General features: G+C 38.2%; 1 protein-coding gene across 5 annotated transcripts in view; it reads left to right on the top strand.

Annotated features, from left to right (window-relative positions):
- The window catches only part of CEP120 (centrosomal protein 120), a 78,618-nt gene extending 70,482 nt beyond the window's left edge, over positions 1–8,136 (top strand). For 4 of the 5 annotated variants that reach the window (XM_067568715.1, XM_067568714.1, XM_067568710.1 and 1 more), the window contains exons 19-20: positions 1,514–1,659; positions 2,321–4,796. In XM_067568715.1, the coding sequence (XP_067424816.1) occupies positions 1,514–1,659; positions 2,321–2,558 (384 nt within the window). In that variant the 3' untranslated portion in view covers positions 2,559–4,796. Of the gene's footprint in view, positions 1–1,513; positions 1,660–2,320; positions 4,797–7,029 lie in introns of those variants that run through there. The other variant, XM_067568713.1, reaches the window with a different exon arrangement.
- Positions 8,137–19,022: the final 10,886 nt, after the last annotated feature.

Consider the following 19,022-nt stretch of genomic DNA (forward strand, 5'->3'; position numbering starts at 1 on the left):
GTCCCTGGTTCTGCTATAAAATGTAATCTTTGATGCTGGGCAAACCACTATGTTTTAGATTAAGGGACTTTGAAAAATCAAGTTAGGAATTGAACCAAGTTCTTTAAAAAATGTGTATGGAGTTAATTTTTGTTCTGTTTTTTCCCTCTGGGCTTTTTTTCAGAGTTTGAAAATTGAATGAATATAAGAAGAAATCTAAATCTGTTTTTAGATTTTCAAGCCTGATTTTCTAAGAGCTTGTCTACATGAACGTTTAGTTTGCAGCAATCTAACGTGTGACTCTACCCACAGTAGCCACCAGCACCTTAACTGACCAGTTCATTAGTGTGGTTTGATCTACCGCACTTTGAAACAGGAATGGATTAAAGCATGCTATCTGCTAGTGCACATTAGCAGGATCTGCACTGACTGACAGTGCATGGCAGGTTATTGTGTGGGATTCACATCGCAGCTTGCCACGAACTAAACGTTCATGTAGGCATGCCCTAAGACTGGACATCAGTTTAGAAAGTAGTTCTTTTCACAATGTATTACCTTTGCCAAAAAAAATCTGTGGTGCTGTGCACTGAAAGGCCAGTAGGGAGAGAGTATCACATACAACTACATACAGGTTTTCAAATTTTACTTCTCACTGTATTGAATTTTACTGATTATAATTAAAGCTAAGATTTAGTCATGGGTATTTTTAGTAAAAGTCATGGACAGGTCGCGGACAACAAACAAAAATTCACAGAAGTCCATGACCTATCCCTTATTTTACTAAAAATAACTAAGAATCCATGACAAAATGGGTCGCCCTACTGCAGGAGAGGATTAAAGCTGGGTGGGGTGCAGCTCTCCTTCCATGGGAGCTATTCCATGGGCCGCTCGGAACTGGGGCGGGAGGAAGGGAAGTACCACCTGGGGCTACTCGGAAATGGGGGAAGAGGGTGCTACTCGGGGCTGCGTGGCTTGGAGCTTTGGTCCCTGCTGCTCACACAAGCTGACAGCTCCAAGGGCTGAAGGAGAAAATGTCATGGAGGGCTCTAGAAGTCATGGAATCTGTGACTTCCGCGACCTCCAGGACAAACTCATAGACTAACTTATAATAATCTGTCTAAGTATGGCCTCCCCTCACTGTAGTTACTTGAGCAGTATTCAAGAGTGTAGTCTGTTTCAGTTTAGGCAAGTGGTTTTTAAAAAAAAATAAATAAATAAAGGCACATGCACATCAGCTCTAAAATATACACCTTTGATAGTCTACTACTGGCAAAGCTATTACTTTTGTCCTCAGTTTTTGTTGCAGTCTGTTCTGGCCAAACGTTTAGTGTGATCTTGATTGAGGCAATCTTTTGCCTTAGTTTTATTTCATTTGTGATCAACATCATACAAAATAATTTAGAGTATTGACTCATTGTGCTACTTAGTTACTGTGTCTATAGTATTACTTGTGGGTTCTGAAACACTGCAAGCTTTGTTAAATTTAGCTCTTTTTATATGTAATATTCAATGTCAAATGATTTTCCCCCCTTAGCGTGAGCAAGAGAATGCTATGGCCCGCCTTAAAAAGCAGCAACAAGAGCTGGAGCACATGAGACTGCGCTATTTGGCAGCAGAGGAGAAAGAAGTGGGGAAAACAGAGCGAAAAGAGCTGGAAGATATCAGAAATGAACTGAACAGGTATTATAGCATTTGTAGGATTTTTCCCTCTGTCTCAAAACAGGGGAAGGTTCAGTTAAATCAGAAATTTTAATTGGCTATCAATCCAGTAAAAGAACACAGTTTAGTGTCCCTTAGGTAAAAATCGCTCATTTATAAAATGTAACAGTCTTGTATTATAGAAAATCTATGCCAAAGGCCACCATACCCAGTTTTTGTCATGATTATGCTTATTCTGCATTAAGCCTTTTTTATCCTCAACTCTAAGCAGAACTGCTTCATGAAAAGCAACACTAATAGTGATCCCTGGCCCACATGCTTATATTTTAATTATATGTAATGATGTCCTCCACCTATTATAGTTCTAGTAATTTTGAATCCTGAGATTGGTCAATTGTGTTGGTTTTTAAATTGTATTATCAATGTAGAAACCTTAATGAAATCATGGTAATATATATGCAAGTAATCTAATGCGTTCTTGGATTCAAAAGGCTTTACTATACAAGACTTCCTTTAAATTTAATCTAGCAAGGATTACTTTTTTTTTTTTTTTTTTTTTTTTTTGTCTTTGACTTTAACTACTTCAGTAAGTAATTTCAATAGAAATCCATCTGAAATATATTTAACAAGACAGAATTTCATGTTTTCTGTATCTGTATGGTGTACTACTTTTTATTGTCAGGTTAAAACAACAAGAAGACAAAAAACAATCACAGGATACCGGAGATATTTCAGTTGAGCGAATGGGTAGTGTTCATACTAGACAATTAAATGAAAGCTTGGATGATTATCTCACTCGCCTGATCGAAGAGAGAGATACCTTGCTGAGAACAGGTGTGTATAACCATGAAGACCATATAGTAAGTGAATTGGATCGCCAGATCAGAGAGGCGCTCGCAAAAAGAAGTAGTAGTAAATAGTATATTTGGAAAATGTTTTTTTAAATAGTCAGTTATCTTAGTTTTAGCATAATAGGATGATTAATTTTATAAACTAAAGCCTTGATCCTGAAGAGACTTAGGCACATGATATATTTTACACACTTCATAGTCCTTTTGAAGTCAATGTAAAAGTTCACAGCATATGAAGTTAAGCAAATGTGTAAGTTTAGGCAGGATCAGAGCATTAGTTGTTTTCTTGTTTATTAACAAGTGTTTATGTTAAATATATTTATACATGTAAATATACTTAAATATTATTTGTATTTTCTGGTTAAATGTTTTCTACCTCTTTCCATCACCCTGGTTGGATTTATTTATAATAGCGTTTGTAAAAATATCTATTCCAAGCTTCTTTTCAGTATTTTTCAAAACTTGTTTTATGGATTTCTTTCAAAATAAGTTTTTCAATAAAATTGTATTAGTAAAAAGTGACTGCAATAATTCCCAGAGATATGAGCTTTGTAAATTGAGCCAAAAAATGTTTCTACAAATGTCACTTCCTGTTACATTTGCAAATGTTTAGTTTATTTTAGTTTTTAAATTTTCTCTGACCACAGTTAAAAAACTGTAAATTCTGCAGCTGAGCATTCTTTTAACCTTGTAATAGTTGTAGATGACAAAGTTTTGAAGACAAAACCAGAGCTATAATTTACCAAACTGAAACTCCTCAAATTATCAGGTAACTCCAAGTCTGATCCTGCAACCATTCTTAGCATGGAAATCTCTTTGCTATCAATGGGAGTTTTGCATGCAGAGACTATTGGGATAAGTTGCTCATGAGGAGGTTAAAGCCATAATTCAGAAAAAACACTTAAGTGTATGCTTAAGCCCATCCTTATTCAGGAAAGCACTGGTTCAATGGAACATAAGCACGCTCTTAAATGTAAATATGTTCTTAATGCCAATACAATAATAATTAGTGCTTTTGCAAATAGAGAAGTTTTCCTGAATGAAGGTCTAAATGGCAAAAGTTACAAAGGTTTTTTTCAACCTTCTATGGTTCTCAGTTTTAAATTTTTTTGTGAAATTGAGATATGAAGAAGCTAAAAAAATGAAATGTTAAATTTGTAAATTGGCATAAGAAAAGAGCACAAAAGAATAGTGTTGTTTTTTTTATGACAACCACTGTTGAATAAGAGCCATTCTGCATTTCAGGGCCTTCATTGGCACATTTAAAATTTATAGTGTGGGCAGGGCTGAAAGCTTAGATTTTTTTTATCTCTTCTCCCATCAGTGAATACTAGGGTTTTCATATATCTCCTCACACAAATGTTAGTGACCGATGCAAATGTCATAGTGCTGAAAACAAACCTCAGCAGTTCAGTTTCACTTCAAACATGAATGAAGACAATTAAAGCAGAGAGCTTCATTTTTTTTTATTTTAAAATAATCATTGGACTTCTATGGTGTGACGGCCAAATAAGTGTCAAACTCTTCTTTTGGAGCTTCGCTTTCATGGAATATGGACTTTGTATTGGTTCTGGGTTTACTTCTGATATATTGTTGCTAAAGAGCACAGTATTTCCCTATTCTACCACAGGTCAATAATTTATTTAATGGGGGGTTTGTTTAGGTCATTTTTGGAAGAAAACCAACTTTTCTAACAACATACTTTGCAAAAAAAAAAGTGAATGCAAAATTTTTCTGAGGAATGGTCATTTATCAATAAATGTACAGATTTCGTAACAAAAAAAATTATAATACCTAGTAAGCTTGCCAGTTTTTTTAAAATGTTAATATTAATATAATATGTTAAAGGGTTTAAAGATACTAGTTTAAAACAAAAAGCAGGAAAAAATTACCTCCACTGTCAATAGGAACAATGAACGCTCAGATAACCATTATAAATCCATGGAGAATAATTGCTGATATTTAATTATGGCTACATATTGTGTATCACTGATGTATGATCATATGCAAATTTAATAAAATAAATGTTGGGTGTTCTATAACCTTGAATGGAAGACCTGTTTAAAAGTTCTAAAGGTCATCTTTCTCAAAAAGTTTGTTCATTTGTTGGGATTATAATTTTTTCCAACACCAGAGGGGGGCCTTAGACTAAAAAAAAGGCAACTATTGTAAAATGCTGAAGTGCTGTTTACTTTGGCTTAGGCGAATGTAAAGATCTTTAAACGGCATAATATTTTAAATTTTGTGATTTTCATGTTTTTGTTATTTAACAAATAAAATCTGAATTTTAAACAACTTCACATTTTACAGAGGGTTAAGTGTGGTTTTTATTTTCAAACCGTATATCTGAGGAAAATATTTTCCTTCAATTTGTTGTTACAAAAAAATCTATTCTTAGCATTTTAGGTGCTTGCATATATTTAATATATTCAATCCATGAAAATGTTGGCAAGTTCAGCTTCAAAACTCATTTGTTGCTAAGTAAGTTGCTACTTCTACATGTCTAATAACAAGAATAGTGGTGGTGGTGGGTTTTTTAAAGCACTCTTCACAATGAACAGTTTTCATTTTAATCAACTAAAATATTTTATTTTTTAAACCAGTTTTTAGGCATGCTATCTTAGATGTTTGGATCCATTTGCATTTAAAAATAGTATTCCAAGAATGGGAAACACATATTTTGTCACCCCTAGATAAAAGCTTTTCTGTATATTATTACTGGTACCTATTGACAAATGGTTACATCTATCTGTATTTTGACCAGGATTGAAAAGGATGTGGATGGAATTTTAGGCTCCTTAGTATATTCAGAGTAGGTTTAATTTTTTTTCAAACATACCTTGTTCAAAGGCTCTTCAATCTAAAAGAGCTGTTAGGAAAAATGTGTACGTACCAGATATAGTAGGTGTGTTATGTATTTGTGTGCATGTGTTGTGTTCCAGAGCTTTTTTTAAATGCCTCAGGAAGCCATTTATAGTATTGCATTAACTAAGTTCTGGTCTTGTTCCAGCACACTAGCAATTCAGTGACACCAAATCTCACTTTAATTTGGCCCTAAAATGTTTCATTGAGGCAGGAAAAAAGACACAAAAAAGATACACATAAACCCAAGATACTTGGGTTTATTTGAGTTTATCCAATAACTGAAACAGTCAAGTTCCTTGGGAATTAATATGCACCAGCTCTGGCAAACACTTATGCACATGGCTAAAATCCTGGCCCCATGGCAGTCAGTGGACAGGGAACTCCCCACACCCCCCCACCCCAAGACATCCACAACCTCCAAGTAGTCCTGTCCTCCCTCAAGGGAGAGGGGAGCCCCTTTGACATCACCTAGACATGAGAGCCGCTGCATCCATGACTGACCCCATCCAGGAGCCTCCTCCCTTGAGGGAGCTCCCACTAGTGTTTTCTAGCAAGCCTCAATCCAGCACCAAGAGAAGTGGGAGCATCAGCTGCCATGTTGTCATATTGCGGGCCAAGGTGCCACTCTGGCAGCGCTCCCAATGCTTGTGTGACCTGTATGCTGATTGCTGCGCGGCTCCTTGCATGAGTGCCAGTTTACAGTTGGTTGCAATGTACCACAGTTGGGTATCTTTTTTTCTCATTCAGCAAATGCTTTCTTGCATTTGTAATTTTTCCCCTCTTCTGGTTTTTAACCCCCTACGTACCCTTTCACAACTCCTCATCACCACCCCAGGGGGTCGTGACCCATAGTTGGGGAAAAAAGATGCAAAGAGTCATAGATGTCCGGTGGGCTGTTTGCTGTGTTCTTGTTTTTTAGTCTGTTGGAGATTAATTCAGTTTGCTTTAATCCACCAGCTAATGATGGCCGTGACCCTGCAATTGACTCTGCATGGGCAAACTCCTGCATGGAATCAATTGCAGGATCTGGGCCCATATTTGTCCAAATCTAGTTCTTTAACGAGATGGGTCAAACTTGAGGGCACTGCAAACTCATTACTTATATGTAGTAACCTTACCATGTTGATAGCGATTTTCTCATCCTTGTTAGGCACCTTAATTATTGAATATTTATCAGCAATGCTGACTTGCTTGGCACTACAAAACTAAACTACTAGAAGTGTTACCTGAAATAACTATTTAGTATTGTTTGGTAAAGACTGAAGGGTAGACATGCAATAACAATGTTAAAGGTTTTGAGACTTGTACAAACAAATTGAACTAATGTTTATTAATTATTAGATTGCTTATCTGAAAAATCTTGGCTTTAAAAAAGTTTATAACTGCAGAGCAATGGAATTCAGTAGATAAAGAAAACAGCCAGATGAATTATATAAAAGAAAGCAGCAATGTTGTGCTTTGAAACTAGATTTTTAAAATAGAATTGCATGGTTTATTTTCCTGTATGTCTATTTTTGTGTGGAATTACAGTGATTGTACTTCATTTCTATAATAGTTTTAGTTATTTGACAATTTGTAATCCATTTGCAAGAATTGCACCTTTTCTGCAATGGTAATATGTCTGGCACTGATGTTTCATGTGTTTCACCCCCCTCCCTTCTGCACTGAAATACAGATGCTTCTCCTTTCCATCCACTGAGACACCCAAAACCCATGACACAATGACGAAGGATGGAATTTCTCTATCACATCTGTTAAGTGCTACTGAATTATGTCTATACCAGTTAATACATATTTACTCAATTATTTATTTTGCTACTACTGTGTTTAAATGATCATGACCTGTGTCAAATCTTGGATAGGAAGCACCAGCTCTGCTATTGTTAAAGACAGAACTGCAGAAAGGCGGCTGTATACTTAGATCTCATTTCATTTGCTTCTCCAGGGGGTTGTATTAGTAGTGTTTTCATTAGAAATGTTTTTACAGATGTTGGCTCTCCAGATATGAAGTCTCTGTGGTAGAGAAGCAGTCAGGAGTTTGGCATCCAGGATAGAAAGAAAGAAAGAAAGAAAGAAAGAAAGAAAGAAAGAAGGGGCCGGGGGGAGAGAGTCAGCTCTGAAAGACTAATTTATAGAAAAATAATTTACTGACTTTCTGATGTATAAATGTACAGTAACCCCATTGAGGCTTTAAGATAGAGTAATTGAATTCTTGCAAGTACAGAAATTGTTTTCTATTCTTAATTTAAAATCCCACCACAAATCTGTCATTCCTCATCATAGCGGACTAAAATAGTGCCCATTAATAATGCTCTTGGAAAAGTTGCACCCACTAATTTGCAGATCTTTTTTATTTTCAAGTAAAATACTTGCAGTTTGACAGCATTTTGAAAAATGTGTGTGATATGGAGAAAAGTTTTGCCTCACAATTGTACACACAATTCACCAGTGTAATAGTACAGAGGTGTGCTGAATGTTTGATCAGATGGCTTCAGTGCATATGTGGGTGTATTGACCAAGGCACAGTTGCACTGACAAAATAATACATGATGAAAATTTAGAACATTTATGAATCCTATATGGTAGGTTCATGTTTTAGGCTTGCAGAAGAACAAGATCTGATAAGTCAAATGGTCACAGTGAGGTACTCATGCTGTTACTAACCAATATGGAGTTTGGTTTTACTGTAAGAGGAAACACTGTTAACATTATTTTCAGAGAAGTGTCATCACTCAAAGTCATAACAGTTTCTTAAGAATGTGTTTTGTTGTGTAAAATGCTAAATAAAGTAAATCAATTTATAATTACACTGCAGCTGAACAAAATATTTAGTTGGTAAATAGTTTAACATGGGTTCGTTATGGTGGAGGTATTATGTATTATGCATTTTGTATTTTATACCAAGCCGCTGATTTGATGCTAGGTGGTACAGATGGCTGATGCACTAGTCTTTTACTTCAGGAGATGATTCAAGTTCTACTGCTGGTCACCAATGGGTTTGTTGGTCTCACCTTAAATTCTAGTGGAAGTTTACTCAATTGCATTGGCTGCCTTTGTGAAAGAGAAGCCCAGGACTTGAATAGAGCAGGTATTACAGATCAGATCTGAGATGTATTGGCAGGGCTAACACTGGAATCAGGCATATTTATTTATATTACAGTGGTATCTAGAGGCCTGTATCAAGAAGCAGCATCCCATTGCACCAGGCATTGTATACACATAAGAAAACAGTCCCTACCCCAAAGAGCTTACAGTTTATTACCTTTGTTTTTATGTACAGTGGTTTAAATTAATGCTATTAATCCCATATTTTTATGAGCAGTCGCACACCAATGAGTGTAGAGAGTTGGGTTTGGGCTGCTTCTCTGAGAACCTTTTAAACTTTGTGTGGAGAAAAGAGTTTAAAAACTAAGTTCATGTTTATGCTCAAGGCATGTCATCAGGTTTGTATAACTTCTTTAATATATACATTTAGATAACAATTTTTTTCTTATTTATAGTTTTCCTAAGAGTGGCTGCTTATGACGTTGCTTGAAACATCTTTTATTTCATCTCTCTCTGGAGATATTTATGGTCTAACTGTAACCCAAACATTTCTGCTGAAGAAATGGTGAGTTAGTAACCCAGAATAACCTGAAGCAAATTCACAGGATGTCAGAGGAAAGAGCACAAAACTGCTTACCACACACATACCATAATTTGTGCCATGGCTGTGCCTCCCTACCAGGGAGGGGAAGCTACCACTTTGGAAAACTTGCATGTTTGTAACCCTATACATCTAGCCCTTAAAGGAGGGATTTTTTACCCACACTTCTTTCCTGAATGACTTTGCTCTCTGATTCCTACCAGTTCCACCACCAGTTTTCCATCTGCTTTCCACCCCACTTGTGGATTTAATTGTATCACCTTATCATGAACAGTTAACTTGCAGCATATGAGTCCTGAAACTATATCCAAATCTATATACTTGTCCTCCTAGAGGTTTCTTGCCGTTCTCTGTGAATGCCATTGAATAACATTGAGATTGTTAGGGGGAGAACACACGTGCATAGTCTCTTAAGGATTAGTGGATTTTTATGGCTCCAGGATTGTATCTTCCTACTGCACGCACAAGAAATCATTGGGCCCCCATCCTATATCTAACAAGGTATAAAACTAGTCACATTTGGAGTGTGTTTAGAGTCTTCTCCCATCCCCAATATTATGCCCACATTGTAGGGCTAAAATTGTGTGTATGTGCAAAGTAGAGTGGGTAAAAGTAGAAATCTGATTGGCTGACTAAAGTAGCAAACCATATGCTAGATATAGTCTTCCAATATTTGAACAGAGATGGGTAGGTTGGTACAGAAGGGGATGGAAGCTGCACATTTCTCTCCTTAGAAGCCTGCAGAAACATCTTTTCGGGTTTAAGGGGTAGGAGATGAGTGATTTGGACAGGGCTGGTGAGCAGCTTTTTTTTGTATTATGCTCCTTTCCATATCCAAAAGGTCACGGTGATGTTGATTTGGTCTCAGTCACAGCTTTTGTCCCCTTCAGAGAAGAGGTGATGTGCAGCCGGAGATAGAAGGTAATGTCAGAATAGCTCAGAAATGAAAGGATTCTTCTTACTCAGTGGACCAGAATTATACTTGTATTGAGAGTCACATCTGCTGATTTTAGCAAGGTGTAACTTGTTACATTTATTACAGCTTAGCTCTTCAGAACCCATGTAAGTAGTAAAGTGAGCTAGGTTATATTCTGGACCAGGCATTATCAATAAAAATAAGACTCTTAAGTGCAGGGCCAGCATTAGTTCTCATCTGAAGTCAATGAGGTTGCACATGAGTAATTGAGGGGAGAATTTGGAATGCAGAATCTTTTTTTTAATCCCTTTTGGTGATAAATGTCCCAGAATTAATACATCTTGATTTTCAGATGCCAAATTGAGGTTGCCTGGAATGGTAGCTTTAAAAACCACCCCTTTATTAGTTAACTGAGCAAATCTGCTCTGGAGTCATTGAGACTGTATGTATGGAACCCCACAATGCTATTTTTAGAGTCCCTTTTAGATTAGAATCAGCCTACAAATTATTGAATCAATGGTAAAATATTCCATTAGCAGTGGAGTCGCTGGTTTACCACTCCAGGGACTTAGTGAATCTAAAGAATTACATCTTCAACTGCTACCTCTACTGCCAAGGAGCTTTAGTGGTTGTTCATGCTGTCTGAAAGTCTAGTCAAGACAATGATTTCAGGCATGTGTAAACTTCAAGCTTCAGCGTCCAGTTCAGATATGGTTCTACACAAAGATAAAAGGGTTCTAAACCTTTAAAAAGAGTAAATATTTTTGTAAGATTGATTTTTATTTAATTTTCACAGGTCACCAGAGGTGGTGTTGAAGCATAATAGAGTACACACACATAGGATTAGCAGGAGAAACAATCACATGATGTGGAATGACCATTTTTAACTGCTTAAGTTAACAAAGCTGACCTCTCCTAATGTTACAGTAGTACATGAAAAGTGAGACAGTATATCCTAAGATTACTTACTAAGGGAACCTAGGACTGGATCTGGTAGGTGACCTTGAGCAAGTCATTTCACCGTCTTGTGCCTGAATTTCCTCATATATAAATGGAGTTAATGATACTGACCTCCTTTGTAAAGCACTTGGAGCTCTGTAGAGGAAAAGCAGCACATCAGTAAGGCTGGGTTTTATTATTCTCATTATTAATACACAAAAATAAATGAAGGAAGGAAGGGATTAGCCACCACTGGAACTCTCTCTCTCCAGCAAGTCAATAGAAGTTGCCTATGTTACATTTTCTTTTGATACAGCAAAATCTACCAACTATTACTTCCTAGCTTGGTTAGCAATTTAACAAAGCATAAAGAGCCTCTTAAAGAGAGGATTTTAATCCTTTCGCATACTTTTTTCGTCTTTAATTTCTGAAATTGAACTTGTGTTTTTTCCAGTCATGTAACTTCTCAGGAGAACCTTGGGCTCTTCTAGAGAAAAAGAACTGGAGGTGTAGCACAGTGCTCAGTGTGGTCTAGTGGGAAACAGGAGCATTCTGCGTTCTAGTTGTGGCTCTGACAACTGACTTACTGTGTGGACATTGGGCAGCTCCTCTCTGCCTCAGTTTCCCAATCTGTATAATGCAGATGATATGTCTCAACAGAAGTGTTGAGGATCAACTAGTTAATGTTTGTATGGCACTTTGAAAAAAATTAAGACAAAGTATTGCATATTATCATATCCTTTATATTGAGTGAATAAATAATTGAGAGGGTTTTAGTGAATTCTTTTATAGGAAAATCATTTCCTGACTTATTAGTATTGGAGTACTAATAGAAGTGAATCATTATTCTAACAAACATGATACATAATGTTCAAAGTGAAACTTAAAGGGACTGGAGGAAAGCATTAGTACAATAAACCTCAGCCTGTGTGAAGCCAAATGTCTCCTTCACAAAGACACATACCTCATCAGTGAATTTAATTCCAATGATAAGGCTGTAAATTCTCTAAACTGGCCTGGAGTTTAGCATAAACACTTTGAGGGGATACTGGATCACAAAGAGAGAGAGAGGCAGGCAGAGAAAGCAATTGTTTAGCTTTGGCTGCTTGTCTATTGCAGAGAATGCTCACTATCAGCTGCTGAATCACAAAACCTAAAAATCTCCCTATATATCAACTAGTTACTGGCATTCTTGTGATGGTGGAAAATATCTGATCTCTGAGGGGGAGCTAGCAGGGGGATGGAGGAAGAGACAGATGCACTTTGTTTAGGCCAGGCCTAACGGCTGCTGCAAAGTCCATTTAGCAGTCAGCTCTTTGTTTTCCCACTTACTCCCTGGCTAGTGCTGTAGAGCTTAGATTAGAGTGAAGAGTCTATCCATTCTAAACTGGTGATAAAAACCTGATAAATCGCGCTCCACAAGGGAACTTTTTTTTCCCCTTTTCTTTTTGGATTGTACATACTAGGAGAGAGGTGGGTTCCTCTTGCAACAGAAATTAATGTTAGTGAGATTGTTATTGATAAAAGTTGTGAATGAATACATGGCTGGTAAATGCGAAGAGAAGCAGCATGTTATTTCCTAAGTGCTTACATCAAAATTAGACTTGATCAGATTATCTGTTGCAAAAAATTTATCTGAATAATATCTTCCATAAAATATTCTTCTCGAGTGTGTTAATTTTTTAACCTGCACTTACAGATGCTCAAATAGTGTTTGGCAAATAATTTGACAGTCTTTCCCCCCCCAGCAGTTATCGAATAAATTATTCACAAACATTCTTTTTTACTGTCCTTCCAGTTCTAATGGAAATATCCTCATAAAAATGGAAATAATGTACCTTAGCCATAACAAACTCTTCTAGAATTAAAAAATAAATGGCTGTCCATATCTTCATTTTGCTGGCTCCTTACTTTAACACTCAAGTTTCAGATAAAAACACATTTCATGCTGTAAGGAATGCAATCTGTTACAGAGAATGAACAACATACTAACTTGCGTACCACAAAATAACAAGCTTATGTGAGTACAGGCAGGTCTGCTGTTTATACTGCTGGATTCAAACTTTTAGTTAGATAATTTTTGGCAGTGAAAGCACCAGACTATTACTTATATATTAGTTAACACTGATTTACTTTTTTTATTAAAAAGAAAACCTCCTCTATTAATAGTCCTTGAAGTCTTAGCTTAACTGATTTTTTTCTATTATAATAATATAATGTTTATTTTAGTCAGAGGTTTAGCTAGAGATTTGTTCCATTTTCCTTAGCAATAGAAGTGGCTGCAGCCCTTTGCAAATATCTGCTTTTGAGCAAAGAGGAACAAGATCCACTTATGAACAGATGGAAGTATGGAATAAGCATAGAACAACACTACACAAGATTCCTTTTTAAAATAAGCTGCTGAATAGTCGAACACAAAGTTGATAGGAATTATAGTTTAAACATCATCAAGAGGGAAAATATTGCTATTTTTTCTCCTTTCTATGGGATAGCATCACAGTGGTGGGGGCATCATCAAATATTGTAGTAATTTTCTTATAAAGAAATTGATATTACCTTTAATCCCCAACGAGTATATAATTGGGGAGTGGGTTAAGAGAAAACATCAAGAATGAGGCTTTCATGAGCTGCAATTCCTGGTTATCGCTAATACCAACTTTTGTTCTTGTTTCTTTCACCTTTTTTAACACAGGCTTTTGGAAGTTTCTTAATGGAAGATTTAAAATCCTACATTTATTCATCCTTATAGTACATGTTTTTAAAATACCACAATCTAAACTTCTTTTTCTAGTTTCTTTTTTGTTATCATAGTATCTGTTTTAATGGCTATTAAGCTACAACGTCCGTACCTTATCTTTGTCAGTTAATGTATCTAATTCCACCATTCCCAGAGGGAATAAACCTGAAACTAAAGCCTGCAATATATTAAAGAATCAAGAACGCTTATGCAGAACAAACAGAGGATTTAGCTTAGATAAACAGCAGAGAGCTCAGTGTCTTTTATGTCCAGAGCTCAGAACTGGAAGAAGAAAATGACTATAAATCATCCCTGTGAAACAACATAACATAAATGTTGTATGTTTATTTAAAACTTTATATAATCATTTATCTGGGCTGTAGCTCAGTTTCAAAAAGTGCTCTGCTATAATGAGGCACTGAGGCTAGCAGTGCACAAGAGTAAAAAGATATATGGTCTTCAACCAGAATTTGCTTATGGGAAAAATGAAAAGCACTTAAGCAGGCCCAAAGTATAGCTGCTAGATCAAGCAAGAGCATAGTGCAGTAATAACAAAAACTTGATAAATTTTTTCCTGTTTCTCTTCAAAATATCACAGTTCTTGTAATGGGACTTTGTTTTGAGAGCTAAGAGGCATCAAGTTATGCCTTAATTTTCACACATGAATAATGGCTGATTTGTTGTCATTGTCTGAAGTATGATGTTCCTACATAAAAATTATGTTAATGTGCATTCCAGGGGAGGAACTCTTTCAGATGTGCTGCTGTTTACTCCGCAGCAATGCTTACAAACCATAGAAATTATCATGAAAATGTCACCAGTAATTGTTAACTTTTAAAAATGTGTTATTCATGGGAGATTAGAAAGCCAGTAATTACGTATTGACACTTGAGGCTAAAAATCTGACCTACTACAATAAATGTAATGTAGCGTTTCTTGCTAACCAACCAGTGCAGCTTTCATCTGTTCACAGGGCCAGATTCTGTGACTGCTACTCCCACTGAGTAGCACTTTACTGCTTGGGTAGTCCCAAATAGAACTCAGTGAGCCTGCTTGAAGAATGAGGTACCCATTCAATAGGACATGGCAGAAACTGGTCCACAATGTTCCTGATCCCGCAAGTGGCTGAGAGCCCCTCACTCCGTCGTCGTCCAGGCAGAGTCCTCACTACATTGCAGCACTAGACCTTGGATCAGGTTTAGGAGCCTAGTGTTTGGGTGGTGGGGTAGTGATGGTGGTTTTTAAATAAGGACTGCAAAGTTGATTTGACTTTTTATTGATAATGTACTGGTTTCAAATGTTCAGTTCTACCCTGCCAGAGTAGTACAAGGGTTCTTTCTCCATGTGTGCCGGCGCACCCTCGCACGTAATACTTTCCCCCATTTTATTTTATCCTGGCAGCGAAGTGAAATGGATGGAAATGTAGGATATGCCCTTGAAATTGTGTTTGCCACTGGCAGTACCTGACGGTTCAAATGAACCCCATCTCACTGTTGCACCTAGCCCATTGTGCAATGCTGTATGTACGTGAACCTACAGAAGCCATGGCAAGTCTCCTAGTCTTTTCAGTGACAACTGGTTTTGGCCCTGTGGTAGGTCATTCTTTAATGACCCGCACAGCTGATCAACTGAAGACTTGAAAGCATTAGATACTTTATATGAGCAGAATCATCATTATTTGTGCTTGCAGAGGTGCAGATGTTATCAATGATCATAAAGTTAGCCAATTCTTTTAAAATCCAACCGCAGTATTTATCTCTTGATTTCAGTTTCACTTTACTGCCTGCAAACGGTGGAGTGAAAACAGGTGGGGCTAGGGGGAAAGTATTGTAAACCTGCATTCAAAAACACAATAGGTAAATCATTTTTTTTTCTGTATTACCATTTTGACACTGTACCTTTAAAACAGAAGTATTAGTGTTATAAACTACATTGATGCATAAATAGTTCTGTCTAGGCAACTACATATATTTTCAAGCAAATATATTTACTATGTCAATAATTAAAATATATATCCATTATTCAATATTTCATAATGGCTCCAGAACTGTTATGAGTAGCATATGAATGCATAATTACTTTAGATAACTTAAAATGTAGATTTCTTTAGCAGATTGAAATGACTTTCTAGCAACTGTTTGTTCATTTTAATTTTATTATTTACCCCCTGTAACACACACACACATTTTTTTTAAAAAAATCTATGCCTCGATCCACAGAACTCCCATATGAACGTAACATAATCTCTTACACAATAACATTTGTGGGTACAATTTTGAAAATGTTTATCCAAGCTGTTAAAACCAGGGCATACAGTAAACTAGATGATAGAACTCATTTTATTTTTGTAATTGAAACCACTCTGTTTATGTTGGTTTTTAGTTGTTGGCTTATTTGTTTGTATTCATATCTTTAAAATGGAGAAATACTCCCACATTGCTGGTATGGTATACATCTTGTTAGACTGTGGAATATAGTAATTGTAATGTACTGGGATATGATTTGATTTGTGGAAATACTAATATTGTTCCTTAACTAACACAGTAACAGTCATGTGACCAGCACTGCTGTAATCATTTCCCAGTAGAGACTAGAGGCAAGAACCACAATTAAAAATAGGAATGGGAAACATATAGATGTGCTGGTGGAGACAAGGTTAGTGTAGGCACATGGTTATTAGAGTACTAATGATAGTATCTGGGAGGCTTCAATGAATGCTAAAACATGGTCAATAACAAGAGGATTAAGGTGAACAGATGTCCCAATTTTATGGGGACAGTTCTGATATTTGGAACTTTTTCTTATATAGGCACCTATTATCCCCCATCCCCGTCCCAATTTTTCACATTTGCCATCTGGTCAATCTAAAGAGGATTCAAAGCTGTGAGATTTATTCCAGCCAATTTTGAATGGAAAAACATTGAAGGGCTTTTTATTATTATTATTATTTCCGTCTATATTATTAACTGAAGCAACTTTTTTTTTTATTTTTTGCATAAACTTATTTTTATTTTTGTTATATGGTGGACAATTTCTGTCTGTCGTCTGCCTTGAAGAGTCATAATATGAAACAGGAAAGAAATTCAGATTCTGTTCAGTGTCCTTGTTCAAAGTGGGCAAATTGTGGGCGAATTTTACTTTCTCATAGTAAAACTTCACAAATGCTGGGCCGGATACTGGAACAGGATCCATGTGGCTGGACTTTTGCTCTTCCAAGTTGCCACAATGACTGTGATACTGTCAGAATTTTTTGCCTGGGTAAAATTTCAAATTAAGGTTATTTTATCTTTTCTAAATAAATAAAACCCACTTCATTTTAGTAAGGTTTGCACCAAAGAATAACATCAGACATTTGTTCTTTGCATCCTTCTGTTTATACAGAACAAATTCTTTCCTCAGTGTCCCCGTACCATCATAACAAAACTACAGGGTTACAGTAATCTTTTCATGTCGATGCAAAATATACATAAAAATATGAAGTGTATATGATTTTTTAAAAAACACAATTAACTAGATTAATTTTAAATTTCACATGTGCAAAAAGAGAGCAAGAGCTGTCTTGTTGAAACCAGACTCCATGTAGACAAAAAGTGGTTCCACCTACTGGTGACTCGAGAGAAGTGCTCAATATGACTGAATGCAATGGGTCTTTGGTTGGCTGGCATGAAAAAGTAGATGGGACTCATTTAAAGGGACTCATACTGCATTTGGGGTGGTGGGGGGAGGGGATGGACTTGTCTGAGTGGAGTAAAGGAGGGGAACAGGAAGTAGCCAGATCAGATGGGGGCGCATTGATCCACCATGTGCACTGTGGGTGGGTTGGATAGGAGGAGAGGATAAGATATGTATACTCCTTGCACTACAGAAGGAGCTCTCGCTCTCTCTCATCAGCATATTTTGGGCTGATGTTAGGGAGGGAACCATAAAGTCTGTAGAGGAGACATCCAAGCTAATTGCTGATGTCTCCTTGTGGAGGTGTCCCATGCAGGTATTTGTTTATCAGGAAGCCTGTCACAGGAGTTGAAAGTGGATGTGGAGGAGGCACAGAGGCGTGTCCAGAAATTTAACTTTGTCCCCTTGGGAGGGGCATGTTCTGTGCCTCCCTCCCCTGCATCAGGAAGAGCTTGCTCTTCTCTCCCCCATCCCTCCAAGAGCTCACTTTTCCCTCCCTCCTACCCCAGCTACAGCAGGAGCTCGTTCCCTTGCCATTATGGCCCCTGAGGAATGGGAGCCATGCCCCAGCTTGCCCCCCCCCCCCTTGTGCACATCCCTGTGGAGACATCCTCGAAGGAAGCTGGGGAAAAAAGGTGTTGGGACTTCTAATATATGCTACAGCGAGGAGCCACCCCCCTTAACACTCATACAATACGGGGAGGATAGTGGGGTCCCAGCAACGGGCTGGCTTGGACCAGGTTGGGAAGGTGGAGGGTTGATGGCAGCTTTCCGAAATAGGTGGAAATGATTAAGGGGAGAATGATGACCTGCACTGTAACAATTCATCGCCAGGTATTCCTGGATATGTTAAGAGAATAAAGTTACAGCCCAATTAAACACATCCATTGCACCTTGTCTGGCTTCCTGTGTAGCCAGAGCAAAGGAACTGAAGTGACTGGGAGCGCTTCTCCCTTATATCTAAGAGTAAGATTACGTCGTGGAATCCGTGATTTCCTGCGATCTCTGTGACATTTTCTGCTTCAGCAGGGGAGGCAGGGCAAGAGCGGTCAGCCGGTGGCTCCCTGCCCCTGTGGGCAGGGGGAAATGGGGACCCAGAGTGCCGAGCCGCAGCCAACAGTGGGGCCTGCCACCGTGGGCAGGGAGAAGTGGGGACCCAGAGGGCCGAGCCACAGCCAGCAGCGGGGGAGCCTGAGTAGGGTGTCCTTAGAACTCCCTGCCACTCGGTGGGGGGAGGGGACCCGGAGCTCGCAGCCACTGTGGCCAGCCGAGGTTCCTAGTGGCCGCTGGCAGCCCCCAGCCACGTGGGTGGCAGGGGGCCCCTGGAGCGCCAATCCACTGTAGGCAGTGGGGAGCCCCGGGAGTTCAGAACCAGTACAGGCGGCCCTTTCAGCTCAGAGCCACCACAGGTGGCAGGGGACCCGGAGCTCCCAGCTGCCACTAGCGGCCCCTGCAACTCCCAGCTGCTGCGGGGAGCCCCTGGAGCTCTGAGCTGCGTGCGGCCCTTTCAGCTCAGGGCGGTGGGAGGTCCACAGACTCACAGCTCCCAGCAGGCAGTGGGGGGGGACCCTGCCCCACTGCTTTCATCCCACCCCCCTCACCCACAGTCAGCCCCATTTGGTCAGTTATTTTTAGTAAAAGTCAGGGAGAGGTCACAGCTTCTGGGAATTTTTGTTTGTTTATTGCCCATGACCTCTCCCAGACTTTTATTAAAAACAACCATGACAAAATCTTATCCTTGCGTATTTCACTTCAGTC

This window comes from Emydura macquarii, unplaced genomic scaffold (genome assembly GCF_026122565.2).
Source record: "Emydura macquarii macquarii isolate MOO-44397 ecotype Brisbane River unplaced genomic scaffold, CSIRO-AGI_Emac_v2 contig_2897, whole genome shotgun sequence".
Lineage (NCBI taxonomy): Eukaryota > Metazoa > Chordata > Testudines > Chelidae > Emydura > Emydura macquarii.